At 74.6% G+C, this 13867-nt stretch overlaps 2 protein-coding genes across 7 annotated transcripts in view; both read left to right on the forward strand.

The window, feature by feature from the left end:
* The first annotated feature begins 43 nt into the window (after positions 1-43).
* Positions 44-11298, forward strand: DENND4B (DENN domain containing 4B). Of its 5 annotated transcripts, XM_064498785.1 has the most exons (28): positions 44-122; positions 3038-3354; positions 3441-3693; positions 3783-3852; positions 4101-4270; positions 4350-4591; positions 4773-4839; positions 4932-4990; positions 5090-5234; positions 5322-5497; positions 5687-5787; positions 5905-6120; positions 6202-6347; positions 6451-6590; positions 6661-6784; positions 7036-7242; positions 7323-7451; positions 7548-7692; positions 7774-7947; positions 8026-8507; positions 8690-8812; positions 8898-9070; positions 9228-9369; positions 9483-9728; positions 9803-9908; positions 9994-10159; positions 10240-10304; positions 10383-11298. In XM_064498785.1, the coding sequence occupies exons 2-28, from the start codon at positions 3056-3058 to the stop codon at positions 10526-10528; spliced, it is 4512 nt and encodes a 1503-aa protein (XP_064354855.1). In that variant the 5' UTR covers positions 44-122; positions 3038-3055; the 3' UTR covers positions 10529-11298. The 5 variants fall into 5 exon arrangements, with proteins under 5 accessions (XP_064354855.1, XP_064354853.1, XP_064354856.1 ...); XM_064498783.1 differs by having other exon boundaries at positions 7548-7947; XM_064498786.1 differs by lacking the exon at positions 7774-7947.
* A 1312-nt stretch (positions 11299-12610) lies between these two features.
* GATAD2B (GATA zinc finger domain containing 2B) overlaps positions 12611-13867 on the forward strand; it is a 51549-nt gene continuing 50292 nt past the window's right edge. The window contains exon 1 of one of the 2 annotated variants that reach the window (XM_064499047.1): positions 12611-12790. The gene's annotated coding sequence lies outside the window, so the exon portion shown is untranslated. The remainder of the gene's footprint in view (positions 12791-13867) is intronic. The other variant, XM_064499048.1, reaches the window with a different exon arrangement.

A 13867-nucleotide genomic window follows, 5' to 3' on the forward strand; every position in this document is an offset into this window, starting at 1 on the left:
GCCCCGGCGGCGGGTGCGGCGCGTCCTCCGCGCCGGCAGGGGCCGCTGGCGGCGGCGGCGGCGCCTCGACGGCCGCGGGGCAGCGCAGCGCGGCGCAGCGCGGGGCCGCGGCCCGGCGGCAGGTAGCGGCGCCGGCCCGGGGCGCCGGGGGCGGGGAGGGGGGGGCGCGGGCCGGAACGGGCCGGCGCGGGGGCGGCGCGGGGCCGGGCGGCGCAGGGCCGGTACCGGGCGGCGCGGGGCCCGCGTGGGGCCCGTGGGGCGGGTCGTGGGGCCTGTGGGGTCTGCGTGGGGCCGGCTGTGGGGTCTGTGGGGCCAGCTGTAGGGGCCGGCTGTGGGGTCTGTGTGGGGCTGGCTGTGGGTCTGTATAGGGCTGGCTATGGGGTCTGTGTGGGGCTGGCTGTGGGGCCAGTTGTAGGGGCTGGCTATGGGTCTGTATAGGGCTGGCTATGGGGTCTGTGTGGGGCTGGCTGTGGGGCCAGTTGTAGGGGCTGGCTATGGGGCTGTATAGGGCTGGCTGTGGGGTCTGTGTGGGGCTGGCTGTGGGGCCAGTTGTAGGGGCTGGCTATGGGGCTGTATAGGGCTGACTGTGAGGTCTGTGTGGGGCTGGCTGTGGGGTCTATGGGGCCAGATGTAGGGGCTGGCTATGGAGTCTGTATGGGGCCAGCTGTGGGGTCCGTGGGGCTGGTTGTAGGGGCAGGCTGTGGGGGTCTGTGTGGGCGGTGTGTATGGGACCAGCTTTGGGGTCTGTGGGGTTCTCTATGGGGCTGGCTGGCTGTGGGGCCTCTGAGGCCAACTGTGGGGTCTCTATGGGGCAGGCTGTGTAGTGTCTATGGGGCTGGCTTTGGGGTCTGTGGGGGAGCCTGTACGGGGCTGGCTGTGGGGTTATGGGGCTGGCGGCAGGGTCTGTATGGGGCCGGCTGTGGGGTCTGTGGGGCTGGCGGTAGGGTCTGTATGGGGCCAGCTGCGGGTAGCAGCTCTGTGGCTGCAGTGACGTTTCCTGCCATGCCCGTTTCCGCCCCACAGTTTCCACCCCACAGCAGGCACAGGTGTGAGGTGGGGGGGGCTGTGGGGGGAGAGTGGGGGGGGGGACACATAGGGGGCCTGCAGTGGGGCAGGGGGGGACACGCAGGGGATGCAGCAGGGCAGGGGGGGTCATGCAGTGGGGCAGGGGGGGACATGCAGTGGGGCAGGGGGACACACAGGGTCATGCAGTGGGGGGGGTCATGCAGTGGGGCAGGGGGGGACACGCAGTGGGGCAGGGAGGACACACAGGATCATGCAGTGGGGGGGGTCATGCAGTGGGGCAGGGGAGGCCATGCAGTGGGGCAGGGAGGACACACAGGATCATGCAGTGGGGTGGGGGGGACATGCAGTGGGGCAGCTGGGTCACTGCAGCCTCAGGCCCCCCCCGATGCCTCCCCTGGTCTTTGGGGGGCTCCAGGCCATCGCCGTGGGGCCAGCTCACCCCGGGGCCCATCCTGTACCCCCTGCGCGCTGGCCGGCCCTGCCCCACGGCGGGGACGGGGACGGGGGTCCCTCTGCGCGCTGGCCGGCCCTGCCCCACGGCGGGGACGGGGACGGGGGTCCCTGCCCCCCCAGCACGCGCTGCTTCCTCTTTCTCGGTGCTGCGGCGGGGCCGGTTCCTGCTCTCGCTGCTGCTGCGGTCGGGGCGGAAAGTCCTGCGACGCTGCGGGGGGATGTGGGGGCCCACGTCCCCCGCTGCCGTAGGGGGGTGAGGGGGCCTTCTGCCCCACAGCTGTGGGGGGCCGTGGGGGGCTGTGGCACCCTCGTCCCGCTCTCTGGGAGCCCGACCGGGCACGAAGTGGGGCTCGGACCGCCGTGCCGGGGACCCGGGTGTCCGGGGCACCCCAGGGCTGGCCGCTGCCTCCTGCTCCTTGTGGGGGGCTGCCCCACTGCAGAGGGGGGGCCGGCCGCGGGGTCCCCCCATGTGGGCCTTCTGGGCGGCAGCCTGGGGGGCCCGTCCCCCCCCTTTTGCTGGGGGTGCCGGGGCAGTTTCTCCCCCGCTCGCGTTAGGTTACGGGAAGCTAAATCGGGAAGGAGCCTGCGTCTCCGCAGCCTCGGGCGTCACGTGGCGTGGCGATAAAAATAGCCCTGGTGGCATCTCGCCGCGCGTGCAGCCCCCCGGGGGGGCCGGGGTGAGCGGGGTGGGGGGTCCCCGGCCCCAGGGCAGGTTTGGGGCCGAGCCCGGCCCTGCCGCGCTGCCCTGCGCCGGCGCTGGCGGGATTTCCTCCTCCGGGCTGCGGACGGGGTTACGGCTCCGGGCCGGGAGACGGCGACGTCCCCGGCTGCCTCCCGCCAGGCTCTGCCGCGCGCCGGCGGCCTTCGGGGCCGGGCCGAGCATCCCGCCGCGCTCGTCCGCGTGGCCTCCGGACGGGCGGTGGGACGCGGCGCGGGCGTTCACGGCTCCTTCGCTGCTTCCTTCCCCTTTCCAGCCGTCCCCGCGCGGCTCCGCGGCAGCCTCGCAGCCCCGGTCCCTCCGCGCCGCGGCTGCCCGGGCAAGCGGGGGGCTCCGGTGCTGGGCTGGGGGCGCTGGGGGTCGGGGGAGAGGGGCTGGGGGTCTGCGCCGGGGCAGGGCACTGAGCAGGCGGGGAGCCGCGCCGGGGGCTGCTCGCCGTGCCGGGGGTCGCGCCGCAGAGCCGCCGACCCCAGGGACATCCCCACTTGGCGGGGACGTTCGGGGTGGGGGCTCGGCCCCCTGCCCCCGCCGAGGCCGGGGGTCCCCAGCGTCCCCGGCGCTTGGCAGCGCTCCGCGGCGTGACCGGCAAACAGGAAGCCTCCTCCCTTCCCGTCCCCGGCGCTTTCGCCCCGTCAGCTCGGCTCGCGGGCAGCCGTGCCCCGGGCCGCGCTGCCGCCTCTCCCCGCGGCTGCCGCCCAGCCGGGGGGCAGCCCCACAGCGCCGCTCCCACCCCGCCTCCCCCCGGGGACCGCCGGAGCGGGGGGACGGGGCTGCGAGGCGCCGGGCTGAGGCGGGACGGGGATCCCGGCGCCCGCCGACTTGTCCCCGCTGCCCCCGCAGATGCCGTGAGCCGCGGCCATGTCGGACGAGAAGCCGCCGCAGCTGGTGGACTACTTCGTGGTGGCGGGGCTGACGGACGCCTCGCAGCCGCTGGAGGAGGAGAGCCAGCAGCACCGCCCGGCGCGGCCCAGCGAGCCCATCACGGACGTGGCCGTCATCATCCGCTCGCAGGGCGAGGAGGTGCCCCACGGCTTCACCTGCATCGAGACCACGACCTCGGGCCACCCCGTGGACCTCAATGCCGGGCTGCTCAACAACCCCCAGATGTACATATGCTACAAGCGGGGCCGCGACAAGCTGCCCCTCATCGAGCTGGGGTGAGTCCTGGGGCCGCCAGAGCTGCCCTCGCGCCCGCCCCCCCCCCCCCCCCCCCCGGGTGTCGTCTCACCCCCCCTCTGCCCAGGGTGCACTATGAGGGCAAGGACCGCCCGAAGCCGGGCTACAAGATCTTGGACACGACGCCCTACAGCCGCTCGGCCAACCTGAACTCGGGCGGGCCGGGCCACCAGCGCACCTTCCTGGCGTACCGGCGGGCGGCCGAGTCGCAGGGCCACAACACGCTGGGCGTCACCGACATCTGCCTCGTCATGCCCAGCAAGGGCGAGAGCACCCCCCACACCTTCTGCCGCGTGGACAAGAACCTCAACACCAGCATGGTGGGTGCCGGGGCGCCGCGGCGGGTGGGCAGGGGTCCCTGGCCGCCGCGGCGCCCGCCCGCGCCGACCGCTCCGCTCCCTCCTCGCAGTGGGGCCCGGCGCTGTTCCTCTGCTACAAGATCGCGATGGCCAAGGCCAACACGCTGGTGTACGAAGCAGGTAGGGTCCTGCTCGGGGGGCACGTCCCTGCTCGGGGGGTTTGCGCCTGGGAGTCGCCGGGGCTGGGCAGGGGGCTGAGGGCTTGGCTCGGACCTGCAGCTGCTGCAGCGCCGTGCTGCGGCGTCGCCGTGCCCCCGTGCCACCCTTCGAGGGCGGCCGCCCGCCCTTCCCAGCTCTGCTGGCGGCTCCCGGCCGCCCCGGGCTCGGCGGGCTCCGGCGCACCGTCCTCTCCTCTCCTCTCCTCCCAGGGCTCCTGGGCCGCTACCCCGAGCAGGACAGCGAGTCCTTCCCTCTCCCCGAGTCGGTGCCCGTCTTCTGCCTGCCCATGGGTGCCACCATCGAGAGCTGGCCGGCCGACACCAAGTACCAGCTGCCCGTCTTCTCCACCTTCGTGCTGACCGGCGCCTCGGGCGACAAGGCAGGAGGGGCCGGGGGCGGCGGGGCCGGGAGGAGGGGCGGCGGGGGGGCCGACGGCGCTGACGGGCCGCCCCGCGCAGGTGTACGGCGCGGCCATCCAGTTCCACGAGGCCTACCCGCGGGAGCGGCTCTCCGAGAAGCAGAGCCTGCGCCTGGGCCTGCTCAGCGTGGTGGACCGGCGCCCCATCGCCAGCAAGTCCGTGCAGACCCGCAAGAGCATCTGCGTCCTCTCCCACTGGCCCTTCTTCGACGTCTTCCGCAAGTTCCTCATGTTTATCTACCGCTATTCCATCTCGGGGCCCCACGTGCTGCCCCTGGAGACGTGAGCGCCGGGCCCAGGGGTGGGAGGGCACTGGGCGTCCCCGCGCAGGACGGGCCCCGGGGGGGGCAGGGGGGGGCCAGCCCCCGGGAGGAGCGGGGTGAAGAGCCACGGGGAGGGCGGCAGGGCGACGGGGCCGGGGTCCCGCCGCGGCCCCCACCCCGACGGGCTCTTCCTCCTCCAGGCACATCTCCCACTTCATGCACAACGTGCCCTTCCCGTCGCCGCAGCGGCCGCGCATCCTGGTCCAGGTGAGTCCCCGAGCCCCGAGCCGTGCGCCGAGGCCCCGTGGGGACCCCGCGCTGCACCCCAAGCTGCCCGCACGCCCCGTGTCTCTCCTCAGATGTCTCCGTACGACAACCTGCTGCTCTGCCAGCCCGTGTCCTCCCCGTTGCCGCTCAGGTAGAGCCGTGGGGGACGGCCGCGGGGTCGGGTGGGCCCGGGGTGCCGCGCAGCGGGGCGGCCGAGCCGTGCCGACGCCGAGTGACGCGGCCCCCGCAGCGGAGCCAGCTTCCTGACGCTGCTGCAGAACCTGGGCCCCGAGAACGCCGTGACGCTGCTCGTGGCCGTGCTCACGGAGCAGAAGCTGCTCATCCACTCGCTGCGCCCCGACGTGCTGACCAGCGTGGGCGAAGCCCTGGTCTCGGTGAGTGCCGGGGGGGCCGCGGCGTGGCGCGGGGCGGGCCGGGCCGCTCCTGCCCGCGGCGCTGATCCCCCCCTGTCCTGTCCCCAGATGATCTTCCCCCTGCGCTGGCAGTGCCCCTACATCCCGCTGTGCCCGCTCACGCTGGCTGACGTGCTGTGTGCCCCCGTGCCCTTCATTGTAGGCATCCACTCCAGCTACTTCGACCTCTACGACCCCCCCAAAGATGTCATCTTTGTCGACCTGGACACCAACACCATCTTCCAGTAAGTGGCCCCTAACTGGGCCCCTCTTACGGGCAGCCTTTCCCTGCCCGGGCAGAGGCAGCACCCAGACCCGGTGGGTGCAGACGGGCTCTCCTGGCACTGCGTCCCGGTGCCGGGCTGGGGGCCGGGGTGCTGCCGCTGGGCCCGGGGGCCGGCAGCCCTCCTTGGTGCCCCTCTGCCTGCCCCCAGGAGCGAGGAGCGGAAGCTGCTGTCGCCGCGGGCCCTGCCCCGCCGGCCCTGCAAGGTGCTGCTGGCCTCCCTGCACAGCCACTTCCAGCAGCTGGACGAGAGTGAGTGGGGGCCGGGGGGCGGCGGGAGCCCGCGGGGGGGGCGTGAGGATGAGGAGAGCCCGGGGAGTGGCGCGGAAGGGCTGGGCAGACCCCGTCCCCTGCTCGCCCCTTCCCCAGTGTACAACAAGCCGGTGGAGGAGGCCTCGCTGGAGTTCCTGCTCACGGACTACGACCTGGTGTACGGGCGGCGCAAGCAGCTGGAGCTGGAGATCCAGGCCTCCTTCCTGCGCTTCATGGCCTGCGTGCTGAAGGGCTACCGCTCCTACCTGCAGCCCATCACCCAGGCCCCCTCCGAGAAGACCCGCGACTCCAGCAACCTCTTCTTCCTGCAGGGTGAGCGCGGGGCGGGCAGGGCCGGGGGCAGCGGGACGAGCCCAGCGGCGGCCTGACCTGCCCCTCCGTCCCTCCCCGCAGGCTTCCTCAAGTCCCGGGACCGGGCGTACCACAAGTTCTATGGGCAGCTGCTGCGCACGCAGCTCTTCACGCAGTTCATCGAGGACTGCTCCTTCGCCAGCGACCGCTACACCTGCCTCGAGTTCTTCGACACCTGCGTGGACAAGGTGGGCGCTGCCGCCGGCCCCGCTGCGGCCCCGGCCCCGCTGCTGCTCCCGGGAGCCGGGCTGTGCCGGGGGGGCCGCGCTGGAGCCTCCCTGTCCCCCGCAGGTGCAGGTGGACCTGGAGAAGCCGGAGGACGTTCCCCTGATGGAGCTGGACGACTCGCACGGCAGCGAGCACACCGTGTTCATCATGCCCCCCGAGGAGCCCACGGGACCCGACGGCGCCGAGCTGCCCGCGCGCTACTGGTGAGCCCCCGCCGCCGCCCCCCGCGGCCCCGCCGCCCCCGCGGCCCCGGCTCAGCCTCTCCTCCCCCAGCTACGACGGGTTCCCCACGCTGCGCCTCGACCTGCTCGAGCGCTCCCAGGACCAGCTGATGGCCCAGCTCTGCCAGGCCAAGAGCAGTGCCCCCAGCAGCCCTGCCCCACGCAGGACCAAGCAGGTAAAGGCCTGGCGCTCGGGCCCGCGGTGCAGCGAGTGAGCTGGCCTCAGCCTGGCTGGACGGGGGGGAGCCTGAGCCGGGCTTGCAGGGGCGGTGCAGAGGGACGCGGAGTCACGGGGGAGCTGCGTCCTGGGGGACAGCGGTGCCGGCTGGGGCGGGCCTGGGGCGGCTGGGGCGGTCATGGCCGACGGGAGGCCTTGCTGCCCCGGCTGCGCGTCCCAGCCTCCCCCCGCCCCTCTCCCCGCGCCCAGGAGATGAAGGTGGCCCAGCGCGTGGCGCAGAAATACTCCTCGGTGCCCGACATGTGGGCCAAGTGCCTGCTGGGGCACTGCTACGGGCTGTGGTTCATCTACCTGCCTACGTACGTGCGCGCCGCCGCCTCCAAGGTCCGGGCGCTCCAGCTGGCCTACGAGGTGCTCAAGAAGATGGAGGCTCACAAAGTGGTGCTGCCGGACGAGGTAGGGGCCGCGGGGCCGCCCCGGCCGCGGCTGGGGGAGGCGAGAGGACTTGGCCCCCCCCGACGCCCCCGCGTCCCCAGGTCTGCTACCGGATCCTGATGCAGCTGTGCGGGCAGTACGGGGAGCCGGTGCTCTCGGTGCGCGTGCTGCTGGAGATGAAACGTGCCGGCATCGTGCCCAACACCATCACCTACGGCTACTACAACAAGGTACCGGCGTGGGGGGATGCAGGCAGCCGGTGCCGGCGCGCGGGGTCCCTCCTCGCGCGCGCGACCCTCCCCGCCACGGCTCTGCCCTCCTCGCAGGCGGTGCTGGAGAGCAAGTGGCCGGCGAGCACGCAGGGCGGGCGCCTGCGCTGGGCCAAGCTCCGCAACGTGGTGCTGGGGGCGGCCCAGTTCCGGCAGCCGCTGCGGCAGCGGGAGAGGGAGCGCCGCGCCGCCACGCTGCCAGGTGCGTGCGGCGCCCCGGGGCCGGCCGGGGGGCTGCCGGCGGCCCCCTCCCCGCCCCTGACGGCCCCTCCGGCCCCGGCAGACGGCCGGGCCCCCGCGGCCCCCGCGCCCCGGCCCCGGGCCAGCCTGCAGCGGCAGACCACCTGGGCAGGGCGCAGCCTGCGGGACGCCCCCCCGGCCCCCCAGCTCGTGAAGAGCGGCAGCCTCAGCTTCCCCCACAGCGAGGCCACCACGCTGGAAGCCGGCGTTGCCCACAGTGAGTGGGGCAGGGCTGGGCCGGGGGGGCCGGGGGCTGCGGCAGCCCCTCACCGCCCCCCCCTTCCCCCGCCCGCAGTGATCAAAGCCCTGGGCGTGCTGGAGCCCAGCGCCGACTCCCTGCCGGCGCTGCCGCCCTGGCTGCGAGGGCTGCGGGACGCGGCGCCCAGCTCCGAGGACGGGAGCCTGTCGGACGTCAGCTTCGTGACGGACGAGAGCGACCGGCTGACGCTGGACAGCGCGGACGGGCAGCTGGCCGCCGAGGGCCCGGAGGGGCCGGCCGCGCCGGGGGCCAAGCCGTGCCGGCGGGACGAGAACCACAACAGCCTGGCCGGGGGCACGCCGCGCCGGGGGCTGGCCGCCAAGCTGCAGCAGCTGCTGTCGCCCGCCAAGCGGCCCTCGCTGCGGCACGCGGCCAGCATGGAGCACCCCGGCAGCCTGCGGGACGCCGGCTCCCTGCGCCGGGCCTCCGAGCAGCGGGACAGGGAGCCTGCGCCGCGCCGCAGCCCCATGGAGACCCTGCTGCATCCCCGGGAGCGCCCCGAATCCACCGCCTCTGAGGTACGCTCCTCCCCAAACGGGCTCCCAACGCCCCGGTCCCCCGCAGGCTTCATCCCGGGCCGGGGAGGTGCTGGTGCTGCCCGGGGCTGTGCTCTGCCTCCAGCCTTCCCCAGCCCCGGGCAGCATGGGGAGGCCAAGCTGGGGGCTGCGGCTTCCCCCCGCTCATGGCACGTTTCCCCCAGAGCTCCGTCTCGCTGGGCAGCGAGTTCGACCTGTCGGACACGTCGCTCTGCAGCGTGGGCTTCCACAAATCCTCCGACCCGCTGACCGAGGCCGTGGCCGGACAGGAGCCGCCCGCCGTGGAGGTGAGCCCGGGGCCCCCGTCCCTGCCCGGGGGCTCCAGGGTGGCGCGGGGCAGGTGCTGACGCCGCTGCCGCTGCCGCTGCCCAGGTCCTGCTGTCGAGCTGCTCGCGGTGCCAGGGCTGCGACTCGCTGGTGTACGATGAGGAGGTGATGGCCGGCTGGACGTCCGACGACTCCAACCTTAACACCACCTGCCCCTTCTGCGGCCGCTCCTTTGTGCCCTTCCTCAGCATCGAGATCCAGGACTTCCAGCAGCCGAGGTGAGACCCGCTCCGGGTGCCCGGCGAGACCCCCGGGGCCCCCCCGCACCCTGGTGTCCCCTGTCCTCTGAGGAGACTCTGCCGCCCTCGCGTCCTGCCGCCCACCCCGCTCCGCCCCGGTGCCCTCGGTGTCTCTAACCGCCTCCTTGCCGCGCAGCGTCGCTGAGGACGGCTCCGTGCTGCCTCCCGCCGAACTGGGGCCCGTGCTCAGCGACCGCCTCCGGTGCCTGGCCCTGGATGAGGCCGAGCCGGAGCCGGGGGCGGCCCCGGGGCTCTGCAATGGCTCCGTGGACTCCACGGTACGGGATGGGCCGGGGCGGTGCCGTGGGGGGGGCGCGTTCCCCGGGGGCCGGAGCGTGGCCGGGGGCCGGCGGCACCCCGCGTCCCAGCGCCCCGTCCTCGCTGCCCGCAGGCGCCGCGGGGCCCGCCGCGACGGTCGGAGCGCGTGGCCTTCGCCTACCTGAGCCCGCTGGTGCTGCGCAAGGAGCTCGAGAGCCTGCTGGAGAACGAGGGCAGCGAGTTCCTGGCCCAGCCCGAGCTGGTCGACAGCCACCCCATCATCTACTGGAACCTGGTCTGGTACTTCCAGCGCCTGGGGCTGCCCAGCAACCTGCCCCGGCTGCTGCTGGGCTCGCAGCACGTCGCGGCCCCCCCGCAGGTACTGGGGGGCTGGCGGGGCAGGGGTAGGGGGGGGCGCGGGCCCGTCCCGGCGCTCACCGCCGTCTCGCGCAGGCTCAGCCCCCGGACGCGCTGCCGGTGTGCGTGCGCCTGCTCTGGGACGTCCTCACCCCCGAGCCCGACAGCTGCCCCCCGCTTTACGTCCTCTGGCGGCTTCACAGTGAGTGGCGCGGGGGAGCTGGGGGCCGCGGGGGGGCCGTGCTGGCGGGGCAGCGCCGACCCCCTCCGCCTTCCCCCCGCCCCAGGCAACATCCCCACCCGGCTGCAGTCCTGGCGCCACCACAACCACCCCTTCTCGCTGGCCTTCCTGGAGGCCGTGCTGAACCACGTGGGGCTGAGCGAGGTGCACAAGGCCATCGCCCTCTTCCTCGAGACGCTGGCCACGCAGAGCAGCCCGCGGCACCAGCAGAGGTACCGCCCCGGCCCCCGCCCCGGCCCCCGCGCGGGGCTCCTCGCCCCCCTCACTTCTGCCTCCCTCTCTGCCTCCGCAGGAGCATCTACCGGGAGATCCTCTTCCTCACGCTGGCGGCGCTGGGCCGGGACCACATGGATATCGGTACGTGGGGGCGGCGGGGGAGGCGCTGCGGGGGGGGCGGGGGGCCCCTGGCAGCGCTGACGGCCGCTCCCCCCGCAGCCGCCTTCGACAAGAAGTACAAGTCGGCCTACAACAAGCTGGCGGGGAGCCTGGGCAAAGAGGAGCTGCGCCGGCAGCGGGCTCAGCCCCCCAGCTCCAAAGCCATCGACTGCCGCAAGAGCTTCGGCGCCACCCTGGAGTGCTAGAGCCGGCCCTGCGCCGGGGGGCCGGGGGGGCAGGCACCGGGCACCCCTTCTCCTCCCCGCCGCACTTTAGCTTTGCCTGGCTCCCAGGGAAGGCTCCAGCACCGGCCTGGGCACCTTTTCCCTCCCCGGGCCAGGCGAGGGGCAGCTCCCCCCACTCCCGAGCCCTCGGCCCTGGCAGGGGAAGCCGCGGGGACGGAGGCGTCCCCGGCCCCTCTCCCGGACCTGCGACGCCTCGTCCGGACGCGCGTGCGACACAGACACTGGAACAGGGGGGCTGAGCCGGTGGCTGCTGCCTGCTCGGCCGCTCTATTCAGCACCCGGTTCTGCTATGGGAGGGGAGCGCTGGGGTCACAAAGGTTTTTTTTTTTATGTCAGTGTTAATATATTTTTATTTATTTATTTTCCCGCTTACCCCCACCCCCTTCTCGCTTGTGCTGAGAGTGGGGATGGTGCCAGGCGCCGGGTGGGCGCTGGGCCCCTGTCCTGGGACGTCTGGGGGGCGTTTTGTCCCCCCACACAGCCACCCTGGGTGCCCGTCCCTCTTGCTGAGGCACGAAGAAACGCCCCAACCCCGTTGCCTCCCATGCCCCTCTGCCCGCTCGCTCCCACACTGGAAACTTCGCTCGCGGCTGGGAAGGGGCGCTGGGGGCCTCGGAGGGGAGGGGGCCGGGGCCGCCCCGGCGTTCACACTGTGCAATACGGAGCCCCCTCGCCCCGGGGGTCGGGCGCGTTCGGTGGGTGTGTAAATAAAGCCGCTTCAGTATTTTCTCCGCCGGGCTCCCTCGCTGCCTTCTTGCGGGGTGTTGCGGGACCGGGCCCTGGCCCCGAACCCGAGCGATGCTCGTGGACTGGAGCGGCGCGGGGGGAGCCACCGCGTTCCCCGTCACCTTTGGGGGTGCTGGGGGGCGACCGGGGGGGTCCCGGGCAGGGCAGGGGGGCTCTGCCCCACCTGGGGCCGCTGCCGTGTCCTCGCGTCGGCCTCGTCCCCGCGGGGGCTCCCCCCGCCGGCGTGCCCCGTCCTCTCCCCGCGGGTGGTTTGCGGCAGGAAGCGCCGCCGCGGCCCGACGCACAATTGCCCCCTTGTGCGCCGGCCCCGGCCCCCCCTCCGGCTCCAGGCGCCGGGCGGCCGCTCACAAAGGAGACCTTTAGCGAGGCCGGCGTGAGCTAAGCGGCACCGCCCGGCCCCGGGGGACCCCGCGCTGCCCGCCGCTGGCAGCGTGCCCCGCGGCGTGGGGCAGCCCCCTGCCACCCTGAGCCTGGCCCGCTCCGTGCAGCCACCAGCGCGGGGCCTCCGCGGAGGCCAGTGGGGCCTGGAGGCCGCGGCCATTGGGGAGCGGCGGCAGCTCATTGGCCGGGCTGCAGGGGCTTCGCAGAGAGCTGGCCAATGGGAGCGCAGGGCTTGGCGCCCCCAGCACCACTCAGCAGCCAATGAGCAGGAAGGAACCATAGAGAGTGGGAAGAGCGGCCAGAGTGTTGGCCATGGCCCCGGCGGCCATCTTGGGTGCTGGTGGAGGCCTGGGGGTTGGCGCAGGCCTCCCTAGCGCAGGCCCGGCTGGGGACCCGGGGAGGGGGGACGGGCACGGCCCTGCCCAGCCCGGCCCCGCCCCGGGCGGGGGGAGGAGGGAGCACGGCCCTGCCCAGCCCCGGGCCCTGCCCGGTGACCCCCACCCCCCTCACCCGGCGTCGCGCCGGGCCACGTGCACTGGGGCCGGGCCGCCACGTGGGCCCGCGTGGGCAGGGCGGCTACGGCGGCCGCTTTGGGCCTAAACTCCCGCGTGTGCAGTGCGGAAGGGGGAGGGAGGAGCGGGCGGGGGGGGGGGGGGTTAGTTTTTGCCCGCCGACATATAACGAGGCCAACCGGGTTCCCGGATGTCCAGGCTCGGGGACCCATTAAAGGCGCCCCGCGGGGAAGCTGGTCGGCCACCGATTGGACGCGCCGCGCGCCAATCGGCGCGGCCGCCCGCCATTCAGAGGCGGGAGGCGGGCCCGCCGGGGCGGCTGCCGGGGCCGATTGGCGCGGCGGCGCGTCCGTCGGCGCGCGGCGCCAATGGGCGTCGTTGCTCGGGTCGGGAGGCGGGGCGTGCGCGGCGGGGCCGCTGCCCAATCAGCGGCATTGTTTGTGGTGGTGCCGGCTGCTGCTCCTGCTGCTGCTGGTGGCTGCGGCGCCGCGTCTGCTCCGCCCGCCCGGCCCGGCCTGGCCCGGCCCCGGCCCCAGGGCAGCGAGCGGCGCCCCCCGGGCGGCCAGCGGCGCCCCCGCGCGAGGTGAGGCGGCGGGGGGCGGGGGAGGGGCAGCACCGGGGGGGCCGGGCCCGGGGGGGGGGGGGCAGGGCCCGGGGGCGGCCCGGCCTGGGGGTGTCGGGGCCGGGCGGCGCCGCCGGGCCGAGGCTGGGGGGGGGCCTGTGCGCGGGGGAGGCAGAGCCCCGGGGCTGGGGCGGGGGGGGGGGGGGGGGGGCTGTGCTTTGGAGAAAGCCCCAGGCTGGTTGGGGGGCAGAGCCTCGGGGGGGGCTTTTGTCGGGGGCGAGCCCGAGGTTTTGGGGAGGGCAGCGCCTCGGGCCTGGGGCGGGGGGTTCTCGTGGGGGGCGACCCCCAGGGTTGTCGGGGCCGGAGCCCGGTGTTTTGGGGCGGTTGTGCTAGCCGGGGCCCGGAGCTGAGGCGTTTTGGGGGCAGAGCGCAGGCGGCGGAGGGGGGGAGCCCCGGGGGTTGTGCCAGCGCGGTGCAGAGCCGGGGGGGTTGGATGCTCAGAGCCCGAGGTGCGTGGGGCTGTGCTGGGGGGCCCGGGGCGCTGGGGGCGATGCAGAGCGGGGCGCTTTGGGGGCAGAGCGCGGGGGTTTGGGGGCGCCGGCTCGGCCCCTGGGAGCGGGCGAGCAGCGATCCGGCGGGGCGGGATGTTGCCTCTTCCTCCGGGGCCGGGGGCAGGTCGCTGCCCTGCCGGGCCCCGTCTGGGGTCGGCGGGGGTGTCTGGGCTGGGGGAAGCGGGGGGGGGGGGGGCATGTGCGCTGCCTGGTTGTGTGGAGGCCCCGGGGGAGAAGGTGGGTGGCTCCCCGTAATGAGGAGCGATGGGGTGGGATGGGAGCAGCTGTCTCCTCCTGCCACATCGCCCCTACACGTGGTGGGGGCCGCAGGGGCGTGGGCTCCCCCTTTTCCTGCGGGTTTGGGGCTGGGTACGGTCGCTTCAGCGCTGCCCTGGAGCCCGCTTCAGTGGGGAGCGTTGGGGCGAGCTGTTGCTGCAGCACTGCCAGGAGAGCCGGGGGTCTCCCCCCTTCGTGGCGGGGGGCCGCGGGGCAGGCTGCTCCCCTTCCTCGTCTGGGGGACGCCTCGTTCCCCTTTGTTCCCTCCTCT

The sequence above is a fragment of the Dromaius novaehollandiae genome, chromosome 29 (genome assembly GCF_036370855.1).
Source record: "Dromaius novaehollandiae isolate bDroNov1 chromosome 29, bDroNov1.hap1, whole genome shotgun sequence".
In the NCBI taxonomy this organism is placed as follows: Eukaryota; Metazoa; Chordata; class Aves; order Casuariiformes; family Dromaiidae; genus Dromaius; species Dromaius novaehollandiae.

Excerpts from the sequence above, each read along its gene's own strand:
- DENND4B (XM_064498783.1), top strand. The coding sequence starts at position 3,056 with ATGTCGGACGAGAAGCCGCCGCAGCTGGTGGACTACTTCGTGGTGGCG. Across the intron at positions 5,498-5,686 it reads GACACCAACACCATCTTCCA|GAGCGAGGAGCGGAAGCTGC; the intron begins GTAAGTGGCCCC and ends GCCTGCCCCCAG. Across the intron at positions 6,785-7,035 it reads CCCCACGCAGGACCAAGCAG|GAGATGAAGGTGGCCCAGCG; the intron begins GTAAAGGCCTGG and ends CCCCGCGCCCAG.